This window comes from Heliangelus exortis, chromosome Z, assembly GCF_036169615.1.
Source record: "Heliangelus exortis chromosome Z, bHelExo1.hap1, whole genome shotgun sequence".
Taxonomy (NCBI): Eukaryota; Metazoa; Chordata; class Aves; order Apodiformes; family Trochilidae; genus Heliangelus; species Heliangelus exortis.
Genome location: NC_092454.1, coordinates 25,993,011 through 26,020,682, shown reverse-complemented (window position 1 = coordinate 26,020,682; position 27,672 = coordinate 25,993,011). Strand labels below are relative to the sequence as shown.

The window sequence follows — 27,672 nt, the reverse complement described above, 5'->3', positions numbered from 1 at the left end:
TTGCTCCTCTGTTTACTTTCTTTATGAACTCCATGGGTCAGTTCACAGCCCTAAGCAATTTAATTTACAACTCCTAGCAGGCTGATGTACTTCAGCTTAAGGTTCTTTCCTTCTCAGTGGTGTTCCATTTAGTTGCTGATAGATCAGAACATTTTTATTTAATTATTCATAAAGTAGTTGTAAAGTCAGGGCTATATTCATAGTGTCCAAACAAAACCAAAGACAACACCACCACCAAAGAATAATAAATTGACATTGTTTCTGTAATTCACAGTCCACAGACTGGGAAGACAGAAACTGATGATGAGTTGTAGGGCCAACTCCATTTGCAAAAGCAGTCCTTTCTGCTGCTGCAGCAGGACAAGACAAACTAGGTTATATTTGAGTGATCATTAAAATAATTTTACTTAAATTCTTCAAAAGAAGAGCAGCCTGCCTCACAGAGGTTACGCTTGTGTATTCTTTCAATAAGTCACTACCAAGTCAGGAAAGGATTTGCTTGGAATAATACTATGGAAACTTGTATAACTAAACAGTGTTTTATTTATCTTAAGTTAAATTGATTCATGTTAACCTCTGGAGAAGATTTTATACTATTAGCAGACATTATATCAAATGTAATGTATGGTTATTGTAGAAAATTACTATTTCAAAGCACTGTGTTAATATATTATCTTGGGAGAACTACATGAAAACAGCATTAGTGTTGAGTTGTAGAGTTACAGTAAGTGAATAAATAAAAATTTTATTATCACAGTAATACATAATTTGCCTGGTTTCCTCCAAAGCATAATAGCAGAAAACATCTCTGTGCTCCATTATTCAAGTAAAAGTGTAAGTTCCCCAGTTTTTGGTTTTAGAACACTGCCACGTTTTCCACCAATACCTGGTCCAGGGGCTGCATGTGCCTCTCAAGCCTTTGTCTGTTTCATCAGGTTAGATTTCAGAATGTGCCTTGATTGAGTTTGAATCTGATAAAAGCCTCATAACAGCATTGTTACCTTAGCAGTGGTACTACAGAAAAAAAGTAGAGAAAATAACTTTGACCTGGTCAAAGCAATCCCATGCACAAATACAGGTTGGGAGGAGAAAGGATTGATGGTAGCCCTGAGGAGAAGGACTTGGGGATCCTGGTGGATGAGAAGCTCAACATGAGCCATCAGTGTGTACTTGCAACCCAAAAAGCCAACCGTGTCCTGGGCTGCATCAGAAGAAGCACAGACAGCAGGTCAAGGGAGGTGATTCTCCCCCTCGACTCTGCTCTTGTGAGACCCCACCTGGAGTTCTGTGTCCAGTTCTGGAGTCCCCAGCATAAAAAGGACATAGACCTCTATGAGTGTAGCCAGAGGAGAACCACAAAAATGATCAGAGCACCTCCCCTGTAAAGATAGACTGAGAGAGTTGGGGTTGTTCAGCCTGGAGAAGAGGAGGCTCTGAGGTGACCTTATAGCAGCTTTCCAATACCTGAAGGGGGCCTACAAGAAAGCTTGGGTAGGGCTTTTTACATGGGTGTGTAGTGAGAGGACAAGGGGTGGTGGTTTAAAACTTGAAGAGGGGAGATTTAGATTAGACATTAGGAAGAAATTTTTTGCTATGAGGTTGATGAGACACTGGAACAGGCTACCCAGGGAAGTTGTGGTGCCCCCTCCCTGGCAGTGTTCAAGGACAGGTTGGATGGGGCCTTGAGCAACCTGGTCTGGTGGAAGGTGTCCCTGCCCATTCAGGGGGTTTGGAACTAGATGATCTTCAGTGCCCGGATCATATAATTTCTGAACTAGCAGAACTGCTATGCAGAGAGGTGAGAAAGAGGCTTCAGAAGGAAACTGGAGGGTTAGATCTTTAGGCTGGAGTCTTTTTCCCTCACCAAGGTGCATTTCTCAGAGGAACAGGATTAATAGACTATTTCTAAATTGAGCTGGCACTTCTTTTAGAAGCCAGCAAAACTTCCAAGATCACTCCATGTATCCACATTGTCCTTTTAGGCTTTTAAGCTAAGACTAGCATCCAGAAATGTTACTTGACCTTATGTCAGATAATGTAGAAGTCCTTCTTTGATAAGCACCAGATTACTTCCTTGTCTGACTTTGCTGACAAGGCAGATGTTACTTATAAGAGGTGGCTGGGCCATATGGATAATGAGGATGCCCTTGATTGTACTTAAAAACACGAGCACAGTGGAGTGGTCATGCCAAGAGTAGTGATTTAATCACACCGGTCTTGATTCTAAAGGTTACACCAATATTAACATGCATTACAGCAAGAGGCAGATCTGTAGATTAATTATATTGAGGACCAAGCATGCATACTATGTATGTTTCATGGAATTTTGGTTGAGGACTAGCTCCAGCCTGGAGGCATGGAGGGAAAGCCCATTAGCAGTCTTGACTGCTGCCTTGGTTGAATTCAGTTCATGCTCTGAGATCACCCTGAAGCGTGAACAAAAGTACAACTTGTAGGGCAGGATTTTTTGATTTTTGGTACAAGGAACAACACTTTGAATAGAAAAGCTCAGTAGTGTGTCTTTTTAAGTAATATCTTGAGTTGTTGTAGATGCCATTTTATTTCCTTTGAAAGCAGCAAAATGTATTTAAAAGGTACCTTCTGTACAAATTGCAAGAACCACAAATATTGACAGGTATGCCAGACACTTAAAAAGCAAAACGGTGATGTGGAGATGTTTTAAATTGTCTAAAATTCATTCATTCTGAACAGAAGTACAATTCTGGGCACAGAGTCTATAAAAAGTATGAAGTAGCTTTCATTCTTTGGAGTTGGTTTCATTTCCTGACTGTTGCTGCTTCTAAAAATATTTTCTGTGTCACAACATGAAAAATTATATTTTAAATTCCTGTAAGGGCTGTTTGCCTTGCAGCCAGTCTTTTCAGTGTATTTTTACTATTGAAATATTTGCCATTATGGTATGGAAAAAGCATTCACTGACTTGCATTTAGTTTTCTACCTGAATTTAGGCCACTGAGCATTAGGGACACCGGGGGCTTATGGTCCCCTTTTAGTGTAGATATTGTTTAGTATGTGAATCTTTTTCTGCATTAGAAGTATGTTCCTTCAGCTGTATAATTTTATCATACATAGTTTCCATAGCACATAGCAATATTCTTGGCTTTTAAGCTTTAGCTGCATGAAGACATTCTAAATCTCTCTTGCAGGCATGATGGTGGTGGTAGTAGTAGTAGTAAACCATATAATGTGAGACCATAAAGTAATCCTGAGGCTTTTCCTCAAAAGTGTGTGGTGGTGGTAGCATTTTTTTGAGGGTAGCAGTAGTAGTTGAAAAAACAATGTGACTGTCTTTGCTGGTGTACAGTGGTGTTAAAGCCTCACAGAATATAGATCCTGGGAGACGCTTCTGCTCTGATGTTTTTTAGGTTTTAAAAGTACAGTGTTCAAGATAATTTATAATTTTTAGTTATGTATGCAGATTTTATTTTTACAAGCTTAAATCTACATATACATATGGAGAAATTTAATTCATCTGTGCCTCCATTTCTACATTGGTAAATTCAAGATAGCTGGTATTTGCTTTGAGAAGAGCTTTTTAATAAGCCAGTAGGTTGGAATACCAGAGAGCATGAGTATTCAGGATATACTTTATATTATGACAGTGCTTGGGGTACTACTGTAGAATATATTTGATAGCAGTTACAATTATAACACTTGATCACTGCTCACGTGAAACACAGTTTACATTAATGTGTAAGTAGCTGTTACTTAAATGCACACTTGAGGGCAAGGTAAGATGTATTTACTTTGTTGTTTATTATTTTAAGAGTTTCTTAAACTCTTATTTTAAGCCTGATTTCTTACAGGAGGTGCTGAAACAGCTGCAAGGAAGTATTGAAGATGAGGCAATAGCGTCTTCTGGACAAATTGACTTACTAGAACGACTTAAAGGTAAATCTAGGATTATGTTTTAAGTGGGTTCCTTTGTTTCTCAGTTTTTTCTTCAGAATAAAATTTTCTTATACAGCTGCATCTTCTTTCCAGTGCTGACCTTGATGGCTAGGTGTAGTTTCAGTGCCTGTTATTTCTGCCGAGATTTTTAAAGACATACTCTAAAAAAAGTTATGTTCCTACATTTTTATACTTTTTGCTACAGTTACCCTAGGGCATAATATAAATTGCTTTTGCTGTCACTTGCATGTCATTCAGTTATTCAGAAAAAATATGTTTGAGTTAATGATGGATTTTTTTAAATCTTTTTTTTAAACTTGCTTGGATGCCCTACCCTCTCCATGCCGCCTCACTGGAATTTGTGCTCTCTTCCCTAAAGCATGTCCTGGAACACACATCATCCCATTAGAGGAGATTATATGTGCAAAGCAAGTCCGAATTCCCTATATATATCCATTATCCCTGCCACCGAACCAGAAATGTCATAGGGAGTGTCTGTATTGGCAGGCCTTTGGTGAATGGAGTTGTCATCATTCGTGTGATAGTGAAGCATCTGCAGTATCTCTCAGAAAGAAGCTATTTAGGAAGTGTACCACAAAAACAATTCATATAACACCAATGCAGAACTCTGTCTTTTCCTCTGGGAAAAGAGGGAGGCAGGCTCATGTGTGAATTGGCAGGACTGCAGTTTGGCTATCTGCCCAAATGGCTAACATTATTCAAGTGTACCATAAAGACTGGTTCTGTTCACATTATGTTCTGTGTTTTTCCATGCAAAACATTTCCAGTAAAAAATAGTCAATTTTTTCAACAAAGTAAAAAATTAAGGAGAAACTATTTTTTAAATTTGTCCTGCTGAGCTTCAACTCTGCAAATGTTTGCTCTGTATTATCCAGAACTGAACTTGGAAAGTACCAACTTCCCAGGAGTGAAGTTAAGGCCAAAGGTGTCCACGCGTTCATACGGGAGCCGGGAAGGGTCTGTGTCAAGCCGCTCAGGAGAGTGCAGTCCTGTTCCCATGGGATCGTTTCCAAGAAGAGGATTTATGAATGGAAGCAGAGAAAGCACTGGTTACTTAGAGGAGCTAGAAAAAGAGAGGTAAATTTAATTGTTAAATCCATCCAATATGGATTGACTTCTGATTTTAAAATTTTAACATGAAAGCTTACTGATACACCCAGTATTTAGCAGTCATGCCTATGATTTTGATGGATCCAGGGTACATTTATCTTGATAGGTAAGGAAACCAGGAATCTACATTATACTTAGATGCAGACACACACAAAAAATCTTGAAACAACATACTATTTCTACTGCTTCTTAATATATTAATTTCCTTGTTACTCTTTTTTGGCTGAAGGTTGTTTTATCAGCAGCATCTGAAATACATTTAGAGAAGGAGGGGGTGGAGCATCTCAAACACCTTCAAATCTTCTGACTAATGTTGATTAATTCTGAAACTGTAACAATGTGATGGTGCTATCTGATGTTTTCTGTTGACAAAATCATGGAATGTCTTTTCTTGCAAGGTAACGTAACCACGTAAGAATGCACTTCCAGGTCATAATGCAAACTTGCAGCACTTTATCAATCCCTTACAAAGGAAATGCAAAGTAAGGGGCATGCAGCTGTTTTGACTGGAGGCATGTTAGTATCTTAAAATGAACCTGACTGAAATCCCAGATGTTTTCAGAGACCTCTGTGTGAGGCTGTCATTGACAGCTCCTTAATGGATGGGATTTCAAGCTGGGCACTGCAAAACCAAATAAGCAGCAGCACAGTAGTTTTATACCTAGTGGCAGTTAACAAGGAAAAAAGTCCACTTTGGAGTTAGAATACAAAAGTTTGGTGGTAATAAGTAGTTTGTTGGCAGTGCTTCAGAAACAGCTCCTCTTGAGGGCCCTTTCTCGTGTTCAGTAAGATTTTTGCAGTCAAGAGATGAAAGCAGTGCACTTTCCCTCTGAAGTACTGTGTCTGGGTCCCTTTTGGTCCAAGCAGTTGAGTGAAAGTAACTTCCTCTGGGTCTGTACTGAACCTCTTCTAGGACCCACTCTAATTTTAATTTCCCTGGCCAGTAACACTAATAATATTTGTACCATTGCATAAAATTTAGATTCCAGAGGAGCTACATAAGAATTTTCAGGAATTTGGGGATCTCCTCCTATTTGCTTATTCCAGTCTTCAGAATCTACTGTCATTCTCGATGTTAAAAAAAGATGTATTTATGTTCTTCCAGTGTTTTTTTTTTTTACTGCATGTGATACTAAAATCTTGAAGTGCAGTTATTCAAGTGAATTCCAAGTCACTTTGAGCAGAGAGTATTAACTTACAGCAACTGAATTTTCTCAAGCTGGTTAGCACTTCCAATTTATGATCTGTGATCCTTACCTGCTCAGGTGGTTTCTAGGGTCCTACTTCTTTGGAAATTTTTCTTGGCGATAAAGACAGCTTAGACAATGAACTCATTTTTGTTACAAGTAACACTGAAAAAGGTGATAAGGATACTTTAATGTCACATGAGCTTAGGCAGTTTTACTGTCACAGCTGATTGGGTAAAGATTTGTGCCATGTGAAAGATGATCTCTAGAGGAATGGCAAGATCAGTGGCCATTAGTGAAATGATGGATAATCCCAACTGCCCAATTCTCTATGATGTTTTGGGGTATGTGTAGGAACATGTAGGGCATTGATGTGGACTTTGGGTATGCAAATTAATCAGAACTTGGTGTGGAGTGTGTAGCATCATGCATCTGAAATCACTACAATTCTTGAAAGAAAATTACCCACTTACACTTTGCTATGCTTTGTGTCTGGATTTGTTTGATGATTTTTCCAATTTTCTGTGTGCCTAAATGTATTTATAAAGGTATGTTATTTGCTATTAGAATTTTTTTGGGAGCTTAAACAGACTTTCAAAGAACTTACGGAATTTGACAAGCCTCAAAATATAAAAATTACTTAGAAGAAAATATTTTTTGGCATCTGCAGTGGGGGAACATTTCCACACAGTATCTGGCATAGTGGGAAAGTATATGCTGCTTGTGGGGAGCAGTGTTTGGGTGAGAACAAAGTCATATAATTAACTGTGTGTGAACCTGGCCAATTGACAAGAAGTTTATTAATAAACTAATTCACTAGATGTTTATTAATGTAAAAAAGAGAGACAAGAAAAACTGAAGAAATACTTTGCTTGGCTAAAAGCGATCCTCTGACAGAAGGAATATTAATCAGTTAATTCACTTACCAGACTGAAGATGAAGTTGCCTGTTTCTCACTTGCTTAGCTTTTCTCTGATTTCAAATTCAAAAAAAGAACTGAGAAAAAAGTGGTGTGTGTATGTTTCTAGCTTGCCAATTTAGAATGCACCATTCATTAAAGATCTCCTGCTTTCTGTCTGATTATTCCCAGATATAGTTGGTAACACACTAACAATAAGAAAATCTCTCCAAGAGCATATTACATGTTTTTTTCTTGGTTTGCCTTTTGCAGTAAATTTAAGCATTTCACCTTTTCATGTTCTGTAGTTTAAATTAAAGTTGATAGTCTTATGATTAATTTATATGAAAATGTCTGTATGCCTTTTTTATTCTTTCTGCTTTGTGCCACTCCTTTTTTATTTTCTTATTGTTGTTATTGAGCATTTTCTCTTGTCTCATGACTTCTTTCTCCCCCTACTTATATTCTCGAGTTGACTGTATGACTTACCTTACACCTTTACATCTATCCTTTTTTTTTCCTTTTACCATCTACCAATTGAAATAAAAATGGAAGTGTTAATTTTAATTGTAATTTACATAATGCAAGTAGAGTAGCATACAGTTTATTTCCCTTCTTTTTAACAGGGAATAATGTAGACATAATTATGCAGAAAATATTCCAAAAGAAGAAACTAGCTTTCCACATTCATTCAGCTTTATATATTGTTGGGACTGTCAAAAAACACCACATTAAAGAAGTCTTTTGAAATACCCAGTCTTCAGACAAGCAGTTCAAATTGGAAAGTTTTTGTTAACTCATAAAAATACTGTAAAGTTCAAAAAAACTTGCCAAATTTTCTCGGATACTATGGAAGTGCTGATGTAAAGAATTTTGTAGTATAAAAGCGTAGAATAACTATGCTGGGGTTTTCCATCAATTTTTTTGCCATGGTCAGCAACAGTTCTTCCACTGTAAATGCTCCTGTACCCTCAGGAGGTTCTAGAAGGCCAGCTCCTACTCATACGTCTGATTGCTGGACTTGCCTGATAGTAATATTAAACATGGGGAGAAGTTTTTCAGACACATCTACAGAGACTTGCTTCTTTTTTTCAAGGAAATTGAAGTGCAGCCTTAAAGACATCGTTAAAACCTGAATTCTCGTGGAGCTGTGATAGCAAACTAGTAATCCCAAATAAAGGCTTGCTCAGACAATATTATTAAAAGTTACACTGTTAAGTTAAAGGAGTTGGCCTCGGGTTATACATTGTGTTGTTCAGGGACCACTGATATTTCTTAAGTTATTTTCTTGCTTCAAGCATCTGTTGTACATGTCAAAACAGATTGAATGATAGTGCCTCACAAACTGAATATCCTACATTTTACAAGAGGAACTTAATCACATGTTCACTTAACTGAAAGTAATCCCTCCAGTTTCTACTACCAGTTCTTTGACATGAAGCAGAATTAGTCAGTTGCTTCATGTTTGCAAGTCCTCACTGGTAAAATACTTTTTATAAGAATTGCATTAATTGTGCTTTTGCAAATTTGATTCCACAACCTGGACACACCGTTGTGTGGGCATCTCAGGTGGTAAAGGGAGACGCCATGCGGAGTGCCTCTGTGTACAGAGATGGGGCACCCAGGGTAAATACTGAAAGGATGGACAAGTGGAATGCCAAGAAAACTACTTTCCTCACAGGCTTATCCTGAGTGCCATCTATTAGCTTTTCCTTCAGTCTGTCTAAAGGAATTAAGGAATTCCTGCCAGACCTATTCTTTTGGCTGATAAATTACTGTTTTCCTGTAATCCTGCTACAGATTCCTGCAACAGTATGGTAGTTGTTTGTAGCTTCTTTTCACTAATTTTGATTGTAAACCTTTCAGATATAAGAGGTGCCCCATAAATAACATAATGTGTAGTCCTGACATTTTGAAAACAGTTCTGTTTTAACATAACTGTTGAATCAAATTTGAAAATTTGTCATTCTGCTCCCATTTAAAAACATTCTGCACTCTTAGGTGGATACTTTTTCATTCTGTTCCAGTTGTAGGGAGAGATCCTGTCAGTTTTCAATTTTCCATTTGAATACTGGGTCAGGGTGTTTGGTTATAGAGTATGAATATTAAGTCATCAAAACCAGTTCAAAGCATTTTTAAAGCAGGAGCTAAGTGAAGCATCCTTAAAAGTACATACTTTAAAATTCTTTCTTCTACACAATGTTCTGTCATATATTATCTTTCTCTCAAATCTTACCGAGATGCATTATTGAAGTAGTCAGGGGAAATATGTAATTTTGGTATATGCTATGTTTTTATTCCTGAATGACTTGTAGCAATTACCCATAATGCTTTTGTGTGTATTCTAAAGGTTCATATCATTTGCTCAGGAAGATCACAAACTGAGTTTAGAGAGAGAGATCTGGAAATTTAAGTGGTGGGAAATAATACTGGGAAAACTTGTATGTGGATTTTTGTCTTGTGACTAAATGTTGATTTTTAGCATTTCTGTTAATGAACAATATTAAAATGTCAGAAGGAAGAAGAGTGCTCAAAGAGTAATTATAAGAAATCATAACATTATATTAAAAACAAACAAAAAAGCCCACGAAAGAGTGGCTATCCCGTACACTATACATCTTTTGAAAATTGCTACAAAAAGGAACGCTATATAGCTATACTGATAACATTTACAATTGTCTCAATATAGTTCATGAAGGACTGACAAAATAGTATGCAAAGTGTCTAATAGATTATTTTCTTGGTGCTCTGGATATATTAATCTTATCTTTCTCATATACCACTCAGTTATGCAGTATGCTTATAATATCCATTTAAAATATTTTAAATAGCTTAAAAATATCTTGTCTATAAAATTTGATGAAAAATACTCTTTAAGGTATTTTTAGTTCTCATAGAAATAGCTTGATTTAACCCATAATGGTGGTATGAGTGACAAAGTTGTTAAGGAGGCATTGGAAAGGTGGATCAGATAATTTAGTGCCCTATTCACTTGTTTAACTTTTTTTTGATGGGTATCAATGCCTATTTCTGGGTCTGCACATGGTAACTAGGTATTAATGGCGAGACATTTTCCACTTCTGGTTGTTTTTTTTTTCTAGATCTCTTTTGCTTGCGGAGCTTGAGAAGGAGGAGAAAGAAAAGGACTGGTATTATGCCCAGCTTCAGAACCTGACTAAAAGGATTGACAGTCTCCCCCTTACTGAAAATGTAAGTACCTTCTGTATTGTTGGTCAGGTAAAGTACCTTCTGTATGCTCAGTCAAGTATCTGTGCTATCATCCTTACTTTAATGCTGTATATATTTTTTGCATTTGGTGACATTATCTACTATAATTTTAATTTAAAACATTTTTATTCACTATGTAAAGCTTACTTAAGTAATTTTTTTCAAGTAATTTTTTTAACAAATTTAATTTCATATCCATCAGTATAAGTGGCAGTGGTGGCGAGGAATGCTGAAAAGCTTTTATGACAAATTAATTACATATCACTATGCTGTTTCTTTAACTCTGTCTGCCAAGGGTCTTTTCTCTATTCATTCTTTTATTTAGTGGATTCTTCTAGTACAGGAGCTCTTCATTCATAACTGCAAGCAAAGTGGTGCTATAGGCTCTGCACCTGTTGCTGCTCCGAGCTTTTACCTTGGCATCTCCAAACTATTTATAATCAAGTCACCATTATCTGCAATAATGCAGATGTCTTATAGTCCATATAGTACAGCTGTTCCTGTTGTCAGACTTCAGCAGCTTGGATGTATTTGTAGTGCATTCCTTCACACATACAGTGTTGGGGTGACCTGGTTGCCTGTCTTAACAGAGTCATACCTGTTCAGTTCACACCAGTTAAGTTCATACCAGTCACACTTCTGGAAACGTGAAGAAAAAATTGAAACATTTCCATGTTGGACTTCAGTGAAATCTAACTCTGAGTCATGGCTGAGTTTATGAGAGTGCAGAAGGTGAAAAAGTCTGAGAAGGGCATTGAAGCAAGTGCAGCCCATTCCCAAAGGCACTGTGTCAGCTGTATCTGTGTCACTCTAGCATAGGTTTTAAGATTATGTTCCTAGTTTCATGTATAATGAATTAACTTGGCTCTTAATGTGATTAGAATGTCTTAACATTTACACTAGATCTGTTTTGTGGTAATTTAAATCCGTCACTACTTACTCCAGACACAGCAGAATGACAGATCCTGCTTAGTAGCATTTTATCTATTTGTAGGTGATTGACTCTCTGAATTTACTTTGGTGAGGTCTTCTTGAAGTAGTGCTCTTGAACACCTATTTGTAAACTGAGTAATTGTCCCAGACCAGTGAAATGCTTTGCTCATGCTTTGAAAAGTCTTATCAGTTGGAGTGTTTTTCCCCTAAATGGATTTTTTTCTCCTGAATTGAGCACTTGTGATTTTTTTCGATTGGATAGTTAAAAATAGGGACAGATAGCAGTAATATGAACACCATCACCATGTGCAGTAGGAAGATACCTCTGAGTATTTTTGAAGATACTGATGGCACACATAACAGTTTTTCTTGACATAACATGTAACCAGATGTTCCAGGCTTGTAATTAATGATACCATCTCAATGTTTATCTATTTTGTTTAATCATTTGACAAAACTTGCAGGTAATCCGTTGTTGAACACCTTTATGTGTTCTTGTTTTTAATGACACAGTCATGTTTCAGGTTCAGTTACGCATTTTGTTTGTTTATGAAGTCTGTTATGAAAAAGTAATTGTTCTGCTCTTGCTGAGAGAAATAAATCATCTATTAAAAATGTTATTTACTAAAATGCCTTCCCTATACTTTAATTTCAGTTCTCCTTGCAAACAGATATGACCAGAAGGCAGCTGGAGTATGAGGCAAGGCAAATCAGAGCTGCAATGGAAGAACAACTGGGTACTTGTCAGGACATGGAGAAGCGTGCACAGGTATTGGTCTTTCATTGCTACACGGAATAGGAAAAGTTTTTTATTTGAGTATTGGTAGTTGTACTTTAAACTGTGTAGAAAGACAATGATAACTTAGAGCATTTAGTTAGCCTTACAAATACAGATATCAGAACACAAAATAACTACTCAGCAAAAAAAAACCATCCTCAGCCTATTTAAACAAGACTTGGGAGCAGACAGCAGACAAATTCTTAAAAATAAAATATTTCTTTAATTATTGTGTACTTATAATTTATAATCATTTTAGCTTCAAACAGACATATATTCACAACTGCTTTATTTTGCATCTGTCATGCTCAGTATTCTCATGCTTTTAAGTTCAGAATGTAACTCAGAATGTGTTTATGTGGACCCTGTAAATGGAGCAGTCAGTTGTTTCCTCGTTATAAAAAGTATTCCCCCACAGTAACTGATGGATAATTTGAGTTATTTATTACCATTTATTTCCAGAGATGTTAAATAACCATCTTGGTAAGATGACAGGGTTTTTTATGATTCATGCTATAAAAATAAATCCTTTCAATAACAATAGTCTCAGGCTCTATTTTTCTCTCTAGGTTTACTCTACACAAATTACAAAAAAAGAAACATTTCTAACTAGTTTGGTTTGTAGCAGAAAAGCTGCTTAAAAATTTTGAAGTAAGTAATTTAATAGGGATTTTTCAGAAAATTCGTATGGTTGTAAAAACAGATATTCTGCAACTGTTAGGTACCTACATAAAGGCTCTGTAGACTTTTCCTACTCTGAGAGACCCAAGTTTAATCTTCCTGGATGACTGCCTCTGATCTGGAAGCTGTATGACTGTGTTATCATGGTTTCTCAGCAGCACTCATGCACTGCATGGCTTCAGCCAGTCCTGATAGAGAGAAGAGCAGACTTGAGATTGTCTGCAGATGCCTGCTTAGCTCTGTTGTAGAAGGAAGTGTTACTCATTGGCTCCAGAACTTCTAGGAAAGTTCTCTTGCTTCTAACAAACTTCAGCTAGAGTAAGATGAAATAAGCTAAATAGGTAGGATAGGCTGCTGGTGAAATTCTAAAGATATTCAGAGAATTAATAAATTTTTTTTTTAGAAAAAATTTGTAGTTTCATCACTAAGAAGGTAATAAAGTTGTCCCTGATATAGTTCTTCCCTGTGTGTTCTTTTTAAATTTTAAGGGGGAAAAAGGTCTACCAAGATGTTGAAATATTTAGTTTTCTGAATGAATCTCTGCCCATGGGATTATCACACCTGTTTTACTCTCTATATATACGTGTAACACATGCTATAAAAAAAATTGCTGTGGCTATAGTGATTATATAATGATTATAAAATAGGAAGTAGCTACTTCTGCATGTGCTTCTTGTGAAATTGACTGGTAATTCCCTTTGGTTTCATTTATCAAGAACAGGTGCCAAAGCTGTTTAGAAGTTCATTGGTGTACAAATACATAAAAACAAATTCTGAATTATTTCACTTGATACTTAAATGTGCAAACTGAAACTGTCTGGCAAGTATAGTGAACTTGCTAGTTTTTCAGCTTGCTTTCTGCTCTGTATTTTCGTTCCATCCTAAATGATTGTGACACACACTACAATGCAAAATGTGGATTGAAAGGAGAGAACGGTTCAGCTATATCAAGGCTGGCATTGTAGTAAGAGTCCCAAAGATGCTATTATCTGATAACCTGCTGTTGCTCAGGTAACAGAGGCACTGGCCACCTTTTCTCCTGGACCTTAAAATAATGACCTCCCTCTTTCATCTGTCATGTTTGGGCTTTGTTTCCCTTAACCTCCTCTTCCTGAAACAAGCTAGTTCACAGCAAATAACTGTTGGTGCTCTCTTTTGTAAAGACTGTACACAAGCACATGCACAATGTTATTCAGAATGATGCACTGAAAGACTGGTTGCAATCTTAGCTTCTTTAATTATTTACACCAACTTGCAGTATTCCCTGAAGTTTATAATTTCACATGGTAGTTCTTATTTGGGGGGGTTGGATGGGGAAAAAGGCGAATTAGCTATGTCTTGCTTTTACTTATTCCAGTGGTCTAGCCTAAATATTTAGTAGGAAGTAGAAGAAAACCTAATCAACATAAAACAAAATACAGACTGAAAACATTTTCACATAGAAATTTTTTTTCTTCATGCCAGAACAAGAAGGATCTCATTTTTTGAGGTTTAGAATTCCTTAAAATCTGAAAATGAATGATCATTCTCATAAGACTTTATAGAATTACAGAATCATAGACTCAATGAGCTTAGAAAAGGGTTTCATATTAAAATCCCAACTACTCTGCTTGCAATCATGCCTGTGTTTTATTATGGAGAACACTTGGTTTACCAAGCAAGTCAAGTATTTTTGTGGGCAGCTGTATTTGCAAAGAACTCTTCGTGTTGTCATTCTATACACTAAGTAAAAGGAGTTTCTGAAAAAATCTAAGGTGAAAATGCATTAATTTCAGGCAAGGGTGGCGAGAATTCAACAAATAGAGAAGGACATTCTACGTATACGACAGCTCCTGCAATCACAAGCATCTGAAGCAAAGGTTAGTGAGCAATTACTTAATGTCTTTTGACTATGGTATGTATCTTTTCTGTTAAAAAATTGCAGATTACTTTGATAAAGTAATAGGCAGAATTATTTCCATCAGCTAGTGATGTCACAGTTCACTAGTCAATATACTAGTCAGTATAGTCTGTTACTTGTTGAGGGTTGCTTTTTGCCACTGAACTCTGAGGATGGAATACTTGGATCAGTCTTCATGCTACTGTTGAACTTCAATCACTAAAGATAAGTAAGAGCTTAAGTGCAATGTATTACAAAAATTGAGTCATGGTTTTATCAAATAACAATAATTGTACATGCCTTTCTAAATATGAATCTCGTATACACACCTTCATGGTTTGCTTGTCTTTTGAGACAGATTAGATTTTAAAAAGGGTGAATACAGCTTCTCTCATTTTTAATGTTTTAAGTATTGGTTTCTATACTGAGAGATATGAGAGAGTGTTTCCTGTATATTACAAAGTCCATAGTAGTAATCGCTGCTAGGAAAAACTGCTCTCAAAATTCTCTTTTAAGGTCACCTCTATTTCTTTTACTAATACATATAACTATAAGATGTATATTGGACCTGAGTATTTTATGGTTTGTTTTCACCCAAAATAACTACTGTAAACATTCAGGCCACCCTTTGGGTTTTCGTAACTCCGAGATTGTGAGGAAAATCTAGTTTTATAAGTGAAGCAAATGGCAGTGTGTATAATTAAAGTGTCCTTCTCTTTTGACATAGTAGCCAATCCAGGCATTTATACACACTGTTGAGATCCTCCTGAGTGTTCTCTTCTCCAGGCTCAATAATCCCAACATGCTCAGCCTCTCTGCATATACTCCAGTCCCATAAGCACCTTTGTGGCCTTGCACGGGACTTGCTTCAGTAAGTCCCTATCTTCACTGTACTGGGGAGGCCAGAATGGGACACACTACTCCAGATCCAGCCCTAATGGCTGAGTAGAGGGGAAGGATCACCTCCCTCGACCTGCGGGCAATGCACTTCTTAATGCAGCCCAGGACACTGTTGGACTTGTTGCAAGGCTCCATTGCTAGTATGTTCAGCATGTCCACTAGGACCCCCAAGTCTCATGCTAAGCTGCTTTCCTGCTGGGCAGCCCCCAGCATGTTTTGGTGCCTGGGGTTGTTACTCCCCAGGTGCAGGACTTGGCACTTCCCCTTGTTGAGCTGTATGAGGTTCCTGTCAGCCCATTTCTGCAGCCTGTCCATGTCATTCTGAAAGGTGGCTGAACCATCTTGTGTATCAGCTTCTCCTCTAAATTTCCTGTCCCCTGCAGACTTGGTGAGAGTGCACTGTGCCCCAGCATCCAGGTCATTAATGAAAATGTTGAGCAGTACTGGTCCCAGTATTGACTCCTGGGGTACATCACTGCTGACTTCCCTCCAGCTGTACTCTATGCTACTGACTGGGTCTCTCTGATGCCCAGCTGTTCTGCCTGTTTTCAGTCCACATCAGTATATCTTCTAGGATAAGACTGAATATAATACTGCACCATAAAAGTAGCTTTTGGAAATCAATGAGTGGAGAAGATTTGACTCACATTATAGCATTCTTTTTAGGGTCTGGCAAATTATTAAGTCCTGACAGTGCTACCAGAAAACAATTGAATTAATTTTTTTACCTGAAGGTACCTGCAAATAATGGTGCCTTCAAATTTTGTGAGACTTCTGTTAGATATTTTGCAGTATTTTCGTAATAAAGTTTGAAATCCTCTGTGGAGTTAGACCCCCCCTGAGGAGAATATCTGTCAGGTAGAAATCTGAATTATTTAAAAGAAAAAAGCAAATACTTGGCCAGTGCTTAATACAAGGTTTTCAATTTGTTACATTGGTACAGACCTTTCTTTCGTTTGAGATTTGTGAAGTGTTTTCATTGGGCAGTACTGACAAGTGTAGTGTGGATAAAATGTGAAGGATTTACTCTGTCCAGAGATAATGCTCAGCAAGCTTCAAACCATTTAAACTGTGATGGACAGGATTTATCAAGGTTTTGACTTACTAGACTTTCATTTTTCTTTTGCTCAACTTTAGCAAGCTTTTAATTTTTACAATTGCTTATTTTTCTTTATTGTGTTATTCTTTGCTGCCATCTTTTTTACACCTGAATGTGTATAGTGCCTAATGTGAATTAATGGCAAAATAAGCATTTTTTGGTATCCAGGAAATAACAGTGTATCTGTACTTTTCAATACATGGAAGATAGCAGAGTAGTTGAATTCTGGGGGTAAAAACAGTGGTTTATGCATAGAAGAGTCATCTGTACTAAGAAATGCACAGAGGGCTGCTTTAGCACTTACATTGACAAAGTATTAGGTAAAATTATTTGCAATTGTTCATCTTAGCAAAGGCTATAAAGGCCTACTGTGTTTGCAGATGTAATATATGTACTGTGGCTGCAAAAGCTAAAAACTAGCTGGAGATTTATTATTTTTCTGCTAGTAAATACAGGGAAATTAATATTTGATATGTGGTAGTTATTGATGGCTTCAGAAACACCTCAAGGACAGTGGCAAACAAGATGGAAGGAGTGGGGTCTCTTCCATAGGCACGTGAAATCTTCCACTGTTTTGTTGCAAGAGTAAGAAAGCACCCTCTATTCAAGTGACTTTGTTGTGTGGTACCAGAATTGAGAAAAGGCAGAGAGTTATAAACCCAGCTTGCACCTCTTAAAAAATCATGCCTCAAAATAGGAGGTGGTGTTTAGATCAGGGGACCTGGGTGCTGTTCTCCAGCTGCTGTAGCTGAGGTAGAGGTTACAAGGTCTGCTGCTGCTTCCATGTCCTGGTACTTTGCTGATGTGGTTGGCAGTTCATAGATTTTCATCCTCAGGTCCTGAATTCAGTGTTAAAAGGCAGTGCGAAGAGGGAACATACTTCTAGTGGATATACTATCTTATTAACACTACTAACCCACAGTCCGTCAGATGAAAATTAATTTATTTCCAGTGATGCTGTATCTGCACAAAAATGTATTTTAGTAATTCTTGTGTGTATGGATGCATACTCTTTTTATATGATGCACGTATAAGAAAATACATTTTGGTACTTACATTTAACATATTACTATATTTATAATAAATATTCATAATATTTAAAATTAATAAATTTTCAATAAATACTTGCTATCTGCTGCCTATTTCTTTGTTAACTCCTCTGAGCCAGTCTGCATGAAGAGAACAGCTTCTCACTGAAAATTACTTCAGCACCTGAAGTGGTAAAAAATGCTTTGCTACATTCTTGCAGATTTTACATTCTTGCAGATTTTACATTCGCGCCCAGCCAGTGACTCAGTGGGACAATAATCTGTGTGCACGTTTTGCGAGCATACTGCATTTAAAGTTATTTAATCCCAGATAGTAGCTGTTAGAAATTGCCTTTTAATTAGTTAGGGTGTTGACTAGTTTTTGTAGTGGCATGTTTTTCAGAGTTCTTGGGAGGAAGGGGAAACTACCTCATTCTTACATAACATGTAGCAAGCATAATGTATGTGAATGGGAGAAGGACAGAGAGGGCTGACAAAAGCAGGAACTTTTTTAGTCAGGGAATGAACTATCTCTGTGTTTGTGCTCTTGATGTTTCAAAACCCTAATAGATACACCATCACCCTAAAAAAATTGCCCCAGGCCCAGAAATGTCCTTAGAAGAGTTGGATTATTTCTCCTCGGGTGACATCGTGGGTCTGAGCCCCACTAGTGAACAGTTTTGGCTTTTCACCCCTAGGCACCTTAAGTACTTCAGATAACTGAAGAAGTTTCAGTGTTTGTACATTAAATAGAAATTTTTCTGATAGAAGTTAAATTTCCATGAAGCAAGATGAGGTAGATTATGCCTATAGATTATGTAATAGATTATGTACTGCTGAAGAACATGGCAGAACTGCGTAGAAATTGCATTTAATATATCTTACTCATAAAGTTTTACTTTATGAGGAGACTGTTTTAAAAACCTGATTTTCATGTTGATCTCATGAATCCTGTCAGTGGCAGGGACACCAGGTTAATTTTCATATAGTTGTATGTAGTAAATTGAGGGAAACTGAAACGTGTGTACCAGCTTGCAAGATCAGTTGAATTTATTTTGATTAAATATTAGATGCATCTATATCAGGTTATATAAATTTTGTTTGCAGTAAAGTCATTGTTCCTGCATTGCTTGTCCTTAAAATTTAGAAGGATTGCTATAGCTGAGATATCCTTCTGTTGATGGCAGAAATTATTTGTCTCTGAACACAAAGCTTAATTGAACTGTGCGTGCTGTGGTCTCCAGTAAATGCACAGATCACGTGACAGTGCAAAGAAGAGAGTCGTTTGCTCCAATTCTGTTACATTTCTGATAGTGATGTGAGCACAGCTGGTGGAAAATGATGTTTCTGTGTCTCACAGCAAATCCTTTGTCTTGCAGGGCTATAATCCTCAGAGGACATGCTTCACTTTCATCTTTCAATTTTTTCGAAGACGTTCAGTCTCGGCTGTTAATTTTTGAGGCTAAGCATTTTGAAGCACAAAGTGCTGTTCCGTGGCTTTGTGAGGATGCAGCATTGATGCATTTACAGTCTAGAAAGCTTTGAATGGTGAAGCATATTTCATTTCTGTGTGTGACTTAATAAACTCTTATATTGACAGAGAACACCTCAGAGTAAGCATGATGCAGGTTCGCATGATGCAGAGAGGCAGAGTGAAGGTCAAGGAGCAGCAGAAAGCAACGTGGCAACTAGCAGTACTGGTCAGGTAAATTGATTATTTTGTTTGTTAATACTATAACTAAAATCCTAAGATGTACAATGCCTATAGATTTACCTTTCAGTGTTTTTATGCCTGTTAATTTTTAAAAGAGAGATTTTTTTTTTTCTGTCCATGTGTACATGAGAAATTTGTTGTTTTTATTGGAAGGAAACATTTTAATAAGGTGAAGTATAAATATTCGATAATGCGGGAAGCATTTTTCTTTTGTTTAAATGATGAATGACCCTAATGCTATGAGAGAGATAATCACAGTGACTACAGGTAATATAGGTGAACTATAATACCAGATGTGTGATTTAATATGGAAAACTGTTCATATTTTCACTTTAGAAATTATCATTGAAATATCAATTATTTTTTAAAATGAGTAGAACCAAATGGCAGCTTTGTCATTAATGTTTACTTTGATGTTGTTTTACATAAACCTTTGAAACAGTAGTACCAATGAGGTAATCTCCTGGAAGTAGGCTGAAGAGTTATGAGAATACTTCTAAATAACCTTTTATTGCCGGTCCTTTTATGAATGGAATGTTTTGAGAAGTATGTTAAATTCTTATATTTTAAAACAAATATATATGAAAATCTGTGATGTTTCTCTGGTTAAAAATACTTTGATTTATTTACCATGTGCCAATGAACATTCCCTTCCTGATTTCCTACTGTAGCTGAGAGATTACCACTAGTAATTTGAGTTCTTAAAAATTCACACTACAGATTTAATAGTTGAATTCACACACAAAATATTCTTGCTACTCTAGGGCATTGGAGTTATTTAAATACTTTTTGAAGTGTCTTATACAAGATTTATCAGAAAGAGTTATGGTTTGCCTGTAATATTTCACTTGATTAAACATTAAGCACAGCCCATAATTTTGCTTTTGAAACATATTTGGTCACCATTTGGAATTAAGTTCTGTCAACTATATCTGAGCAATTGCTTGAGGCTTGACTAATTCTTATGAAAGCTTTATTGTTTGGGAAGAAAATAATTCAATGCTGCTTTGGGGCTGAAAGCATAATGTATTTAAATAATTGATGCATTGTGGCTGTATCGTCCATCTTCAGTTATGAATCAGGAACTTTTCTGGAAAATGTAATTTGCAGGGAAGGAAGGAAGGAGGAAGGAATTGCCATGTCTTGGCAGACTTTTGGAAGTGGGAGATTCATTCATACTTCATTTGAGGTCTGATGTGGCGGATTTGTGCAATTATGAAATTTGCCTCATAAAAATGTATTGAACGTGCATATTTCTTTCTCCTGGCAGTGAACAGAGCAAGGGAGCTGAATCTGTGTAAAACAGACATCTGGGGATTATTTACTTTCTGTGCAAGTCCAGACAGAGGGGGTTTAATGGATTGGGCATAACATTTTATTTCTGATAAACCAGCACAATCTACTTTAAGCAACCACTATTCACCGTAGTGAAAAAAACAAGAAACAAAAAAGGTTTTAACCAAGTCATTTGGTTCTAATTGATTTTGTAATCATATAACCAGTGTTAGTGGAAGCAAGATTCTTCAGGATTCACTTAAGTCTTTTTCTGCAGTGTCTTTCAACTGTCTTCTCTTTTTCACTATGATCACTATGCTGCTGCTGAACTTAAATTTTTTCATGCCTTTGTTCCTTCATAAAGGAATTCAGTGAGATTATCCGTTTTGTTACAAAAATGTACCACAAAAGAGGAAAAAATGACCTAATTGACAGAGTAAGTAGGAAGTGTAGTAAAGCAGTGAAAGAAAATAAAGAGAACACAAGATGAAGTAGACAGAAGAAGATTTTAAAAGAGGCTTCTACATAACAAGGGTCTGCCATTTCCCATTCTCTCAGATGAATGGCTACACACCTTACACTCGTTCTTCAACATCAGTATTTAGGAGCCTGTAGGAAATACAGATACACTTCATTGTGGTATCCTGGCATCCTCAAAGCAACCAGGTCACATAAGGGCTCTTAAGGAAATAGATGTCTGAATCAAGGTTGATACAGTTACGGAGAAATTATAGGAAAAGGCACTATTTTTTACTACATTGTGGTGAATTTTAATAGATAGTGCTCCAAACTTAATGGGTTTTTTACCTTCTTGCGTAAAATGATGATGTTGAACTTAGTAGTGGAGAATTCTGGCATGTGCAATAAGTTGAACCTTAATCCTCTGAATGTAGTTTGAGATCAATATGGCATGAAGGGATTGCTTAGTGTAGATATCTGGGAATTCTTTCTTGTATTCATAGCACTCCAGATTATTTAAGTGAATAATACAATTTTGTTCTAAGCTTTTAAGATTTTCAGTTCTTCCTATGGTCAAAAACTAGGGCGTGTTTACATAGGAAAAATATATTCAAATAAATTCTGGGAATTTATATCATTCTAGTTATACTCGTTTAGCATAATGCTTGAACATGTATGAAATACACTGTATTCAAATGGGAGAGTGAGATGGATAGAATAACGTGTGTTGAATGTCCCAGTACAACTATATTTTTTCTCTGCCCAGATAGACACTACATGAAGTTTTTCCTATCTTCTATCTGTAGTCACTTTCCGCCTCAAATTTAAGATGTTGAACTGTATGAACTGCAAATACTCAGAGGAGAATTTTCTTCTTTATGGTGCAGCTAGAAAAAAAAATCTAAAATTATTTTGAAGTGTCTTTCATACACTGTTCTTCAGTGTATTTTTATTTTTTAAAAAAAGTTATACTGATTGAATTAGATTGAAAATGTTGGATTGTAAAATAAGATAGTTTCATGGTCAGAATTTTAATTTAAAAATTAAATTGATTCATCTGCTCATAGTTTGCTTCTGGCATGGGCAAATGCATGTAGGGTTAGCCCTTGTCCAGATTAATAATACTGTTTTTTACTTCTCAGTTCTTGCATACCTGGTTGTGCTCTGAATAAGTACAGATTTGTTCTTGTGCACTACATAGTCTGACATAAAAGTTGAGACATTTTTTCCCTCTCCATAAAAATTATAATTCAGTTGGTTGCAAAGTCCACTTCTCCTCCTTCTTGGTGAAAGTAGGTGAAATTATAAAATAATTCCTTTGAAAATTCAACTCCATTGGGACTTACTTCCAGGAAAAGCAGTTAGTAAAACCCTTTTTGTGTTAAGCCACAAGAGGACCTAACTCAACAAAAATAAGTTGGCAGTTCATTGCTATCAGTATGACTTCATAATCCAACTGCTGAATGAGGCAATAGGGTTTTTTTCAGTCAGACTTGCTTTTTTACACTGAATTGTTGTTTAAATTTCTAGGGTTCTGCTGCTCGAATGGACCATGAGACAGCTGGTGTTATGAGCTCTAGTAATAATTACTCTGTTCCTCGCAGACTGACAAGTCATCTGGGTACCAAGGTAACCGAAGATTACAAACCACAGGTCGCTAATACTACATTTTTACTAATACAATAACCTCATTGTTTCTACCAATATTACTAATACTAGCTGAACAGTCTGTCCGCACGTAATTTTATAGAGTTGAAGTTTTAGAATATTTTTTCAAGTTGTAAGATACATGTACAATAATAATTTTGTATTACTTGTTGATAATCAGTTAAAGAGTTGTTACAGCAAGGAAAAAAATAGTTAGAATTTACTAGAATATCTTAAAAGCTTGTGATGCTGATTTATAATCCATAGTGAAAATTAAACCATTCATGAGCAGTTCTTGGAGTACTTTTCCAGGGTTCAAATCCACAAAAGAGGTGCAATTGCAAAGAAATCAAATAGGGAGGGGGGGTAATCGTGTAAACCCTTCACAGTGATAAATGCCTGTTCACTGAAGACTGTGCTTGAAGTGTATCTGTGACATAAAAAGGGAGGGGATGAAAAGGGCAAATCTGTAACAGAAAACTAAGCTCTTGAACAACAGGGGTTTATACTACCTCTGAAATCATCAGTGGTATAGAAACTATTGGTCTTGTGCTGCCATAGTCTTCTGGGAAGCAAGGCCTATTAGCTTGATACAGTATTCATTACTTCGGGTGTTATAACAGTGTTATATAATTGTAATTTTGGTCCTGCACTGTATGCCAAGCAGAGGTAACATGGTCATGCTAGTTTTCACTGCATATTGTCAAATTCCTAAAATCTGCAAACAGTAGCAGGGATAGGGACAGAGGTTGGACTGAATGTGATATGGAGTAGGAAAAGCTTAGTACTAATACCTAAGAAGAGTGGAAAGCAGTAAGATTTTAAAGAGGGAAGTGCATTTACAGATGCGGACAGATGTGTTGGTGGGCAATGTGTGCATACAGAGAGACAAGTATTTTTTGTAGTTTTTCTTATGCTATATTTACCACACCCTTTGATGGCTTCTTCAGCTTTATTCTCTGACAAAAACTTTGGCTTTCAAATCCAAGTAACACAGGATTAAAGCTGCCATTTGAAATCCTCATCAAGAGGCATGCATAAATCAGATTAAATTCACTCTACTTTAAGAATCCAAGTAGTTTGTTTTAATACTGTGTTTGATTTTTCCCAGACCAAGAAGACAGGATCTCCAAACTGGGATGCTAGGCTGTCATAAAATTGGCTCCAAGACTATTTCAGTGGATTTTGCATGTTACCGTACTTTTAAACAGATTCTAAGATTTTTATTGCTTCAGTAATCCTGTAGTATTTTGAGAAGTACATATTCATGAACTTGCTGCTCAGTCTACCCACTACTATTCATTTTCTTTCATAATTTGGTACTTGCGTTCATCTTCAGACATACTTGAATTGCTTTTGAAGAAACTAACTAAAATCATTCATTGGTCTGGTGAACAGTGAAAATACCTAATTATTAGCAGAAAACTTTGTCTTACAAGTCTCATTTCTTCCCTAATTGTTACATTCTAAAACAATACATATGTTGCTACTTCACAATTCCCATTGACAGTTTCTTTTATTGTGGTTTGATTTTGAATGTTCCTCTTTATCTTGGGTTTAGGAGTTTGGAGCTTCTAGATAGTATCTTAAATCATCCTGTCATTCGACTGAAAGCTCTAGAAGAACTAAATTTATTTCTTGATCTAGAGCTATACTTGAAGAAAACAGAATGGGAAAGATAAACCAAATACTGTGTTCGTGATTATATTACATGGCAGCCAAGCAAATCCCTCAAATTGCTGTTTTTAGTGAGAAATTTGGTTACTCCAAGTTAAATATGTAGTGCTGCGTTTCCGTGACTTAATTTGACAAATGCCTAGTATTTTATATGTATTAAAGGAGCATATTTTTTTTTGCTTTACTGGTTTTATGCCTGCAAGCTTGAAAAAGTGTTAATTTAACTCTTCAGTTTTGCATTTGCTGTAAGTAATCTGGTCCATGTGCAAGTCAATATTAACAAGAATAGCTGAAATAGTTTTAAAGAAAAACGTTAAAATACAGGAATGTCAGCTTTTCTTAGGATAATGCAAACTAAAAATACATAATATAATCATTCCTACTCTTTGCCTAGAGTAGTTGTATTTAATACAACATAACAAATAGTTTTTCACTGAAGAAGATCTCTTAATATGAAAATGTGATTCAGACAGAACAGTAAAAGTCAGACTCTAAAATATATTTCAGATTTCTCAAAGTGAAACACTTTCATTATATTCATTTCATCTTTGTGTATAATGGAAATTTAGAAGGTTTTACTTTTGGTCTTTTTGGTGGATGAATACAGTTATGTGCAGCTGTCACCCACTTCCTCCAGCCATTTAACCACTAAGTAAAATCTATTAAGATTTTGAAGGCTGAAGTATAAATAGTACTTAATTGTTTCTAAGCAGCACGCATTTTGTGCCATTAGGTTTCTTTGCTCGTTTGTGCCATTCTAATTTCATTTTAATTTAGTTTAATGTGTATTTTTTAAATGTAACTGTATTTTTAAAATCATTTGACCTGCAGGTGGAAATGGTGTATTCATTGTTATCAATGCTTGGTACTCATGATAAAGATGACATGTCAAGAACATTGCTAGCAATGTCTAGCTCCCAAGACAGCTGCATAGCCATGCGTCAGTCTGGGTGTCTTCCTCTCCTCATCCAGCTTTTACATGGCAACGATAAAGACTCTGTCTTGTTAGGAAACTCTCGTGGTAGTAAAGAGGCCCGTGCCAGAGCCAGTGCAGCACTGCATAACATCATTCACTCCCAGCCTGATGATAAGCGAGGCAGACGGGAAATCCGTGTGCTTCACCTCTTGGAGCAGATCCGTGCTTACTGTGAAACGTGTTGGGAATGGCAGGAAGCACATGAACAAGGCATGGACCAAGATAAAAACCCAAGTAAGTTCTGCAAGTTGTATTAAAAAAACGTTTCAGTGATATCTCGAAAATGGTGAATTTACAGAAAGTTGAGTTTACGGACTTGTTGCATGTCTGTGAGTTTTTTCTTTGTGTATATGTGTGTGTGTGTGTGTGTGTGTGTTTGTGTGATTATGCTGGGTTTTTTAAGCTGAGATAGCATTGGGAAATAGTACCTATTACAGATATGATGACATATTTATAAACTTGTTGTTTAAATTGTAGACCTTGGTGTGCATTCCAGATAATAATTCTAGTGTTTTATACTTATAATCTCTAAGATAACTAGGTACTCATTCTGTTTTAAATTTTCATGGATAAAAAAATGTATCTACACAAACAATGGCAGATAGCTTTTCGTGCAGATGTAGTCAGGAGTTAGCACATTCCATTGAGGGGATGGACAGAGGACAAAATAAATAATATCTACTTATTCCATTTAATATGAACCATTATTTTTTAAAGTTTTATGTAAGAAACATTTCATATTAAAATACAAAAGGAGTTACAGCGTAAGTGAATAGGAGTTTTCTCAAACAACAGAAAAAAATTGAACCCTCTGAACTGCTTAGCTGCTTATCTATATTGAAGACATTTTGTAAATACAGGCTGTAGGTGTCTGTGACAGATGTACTACTAAAGTCAGTGGGCTTTTGGTGTTTAACTCAAGAGCCATGTAGCAGTACTGGAGCTCTGAACAAGATGTACCATTTGTGCCTTAGCTAGAATCTAACTCACAGAAATATGAACTTTAAAGCTCATAAGTTTATAAGGACATACAAAGGACTATCAAGCTTATAAGGACATAACACCCATAAAAACAGCTTCACGGTAGGTGGCATATTATTTCATGCCACCAGTGTATTTAACCTTATTGATTTGTTAATTTTGTTAATTTGATTTTGTTAATTTTTTTTTGTTAATTTTATTTAGTAATGAGATAATTATTTTTTTCAGACGTCTTATTTCTTAATGTGTACATTCAGGATTCTCTCTAATTTCTTTCTCAGGATCAAATACATTTCTAGAACATGGATTTGTTACTAGCACTCCTAAGTGCTACTTGTCTATTCCCAGATTACTGGGGCGGTACAAACCCTAAACAAAACAACAATTTGCATATTTTATGATTAGGTTTGCTTTGGAAAATTTATAGTCTAGACAGAGTCACCTAGGACATACTAACTTTTTCCTTTTTCTGGATCAGTGCCTGCTGCAGTGGATCATCAGATCTGTCCTGCAGTGTGTGTTTTGATGAAGCTTTCATTTGATGAAGAACACAGACACGCAATGAATGAGCTTGGTAAGACTAATAAAATGTATTTTTTCCTTTGAGAAGCTTGCTGGAAAGGCTGAGACTTCTTCTGCACTTCACTGCTAATGTGGCTTTTTGTACTACCAGGTTATACAGACCATCAGTTCATTTGTGTCAGTTGTTCTTTTAGTGATGTATGGAGTTTAAATTACTTTGACCATTTCCGTGTGGATAAATTATTATGTCAGTTACTCTTTTTTTCTGGCATGAATTGTGTATTTTTGGAAGAGTCGTATTATTATGGGAATATGTGCAATTTTAGAAGTATTGGACTTAAAACAGAAACTGCTTTCAGGGTGGTATTTTTTTGTTGTTGTTCTGTTGGTATTTTTTTATCCTGAGTTGGTTCCAGATTAATAGCCTGAATTTTTTTATTCCATGCTCAGTAAATTACATGCGTACAAGTTTCCTTACTTTGCCAGTTCTCATTATCAATGAAAATATTCTATGTATTTTTCTCATAAAATAGCATTCAGTGATAATAATTCAGTAATTTTCAGATTTACTGGATAGCTTTTTATGTGACTGGTTCAGGTTCTTCAGTCAGACAGGATTTTGGCTGTGTGGAATTAAAAGATGTGTGCTTCTATCTCATAATTCCTCCAGTTCCCATTTTCTCCTGAAATCTCAGTGTTATGCTGTCAGAACTTTCAGCTACTATTAAGCAAGCATTCAAGACCGAGTCAGTATTTTAAAATATATT

The 27,672-nt window shown here is 36.2% G+C and overlaps 1 protein-coding gene across 4 annotated transcripts in view; it reads left to right on the top strand.

The window, feature by feature from the left end:
• The window catches only part of APC (APC regulator of WNT signaling pathway), an 86,933-nt gene that overhangs the window by 42,051 nt on the left and 17,210 nt on the right, over positions 1 to 27,672 (top strand). For 2 of the 4 annotated variants that reach the window (XM_071731174.1, XM_071731173.1), the window contains exons 3-11: positions 3,828 to 3,912; positions 4,809 to 5,010; positions 10,230 to 10,338; positions 11,945 to 12,058; positions 14,524 to 14,607; positions 19,255 to 19,359; positions 22,633 to 22,755; positions 25,258 to 25,636; positions 26,862 to 26,957. In XM_071731174.1, the coding sequence (XP_071587275.1) occupies positions 3,828 to 3,912; positions 4,809 to 5,010; positions 10,230 to 10,338; positions 11,945 to 12,058; positions 14,524 to 14,607; positions 19,255 to 19,359; positions 22,633 to 22,755; positions 25,258 to 25,636; positions 26,862 to 26,957 (1,297 nt within the window). Of the gene's footprint in view, positions 1 to 3,827; positions 3,913 to 4,808; positions 5,011 to 5,042; positions 5,442 to 10,229; positions 10,339 to 11,944; positions 12,059 to 14,523; positions 14,608 to 19,254; positions 19,360 to 22,632; positions 22,756 to 25,257; positions 25,637 to 26,861; positions 26,958 to 27,672 lie in introns of those variants that run through there. The other 2 variants (XM_071731176.1, XM_071731177.1) reach the window with 2 other exon arrangements.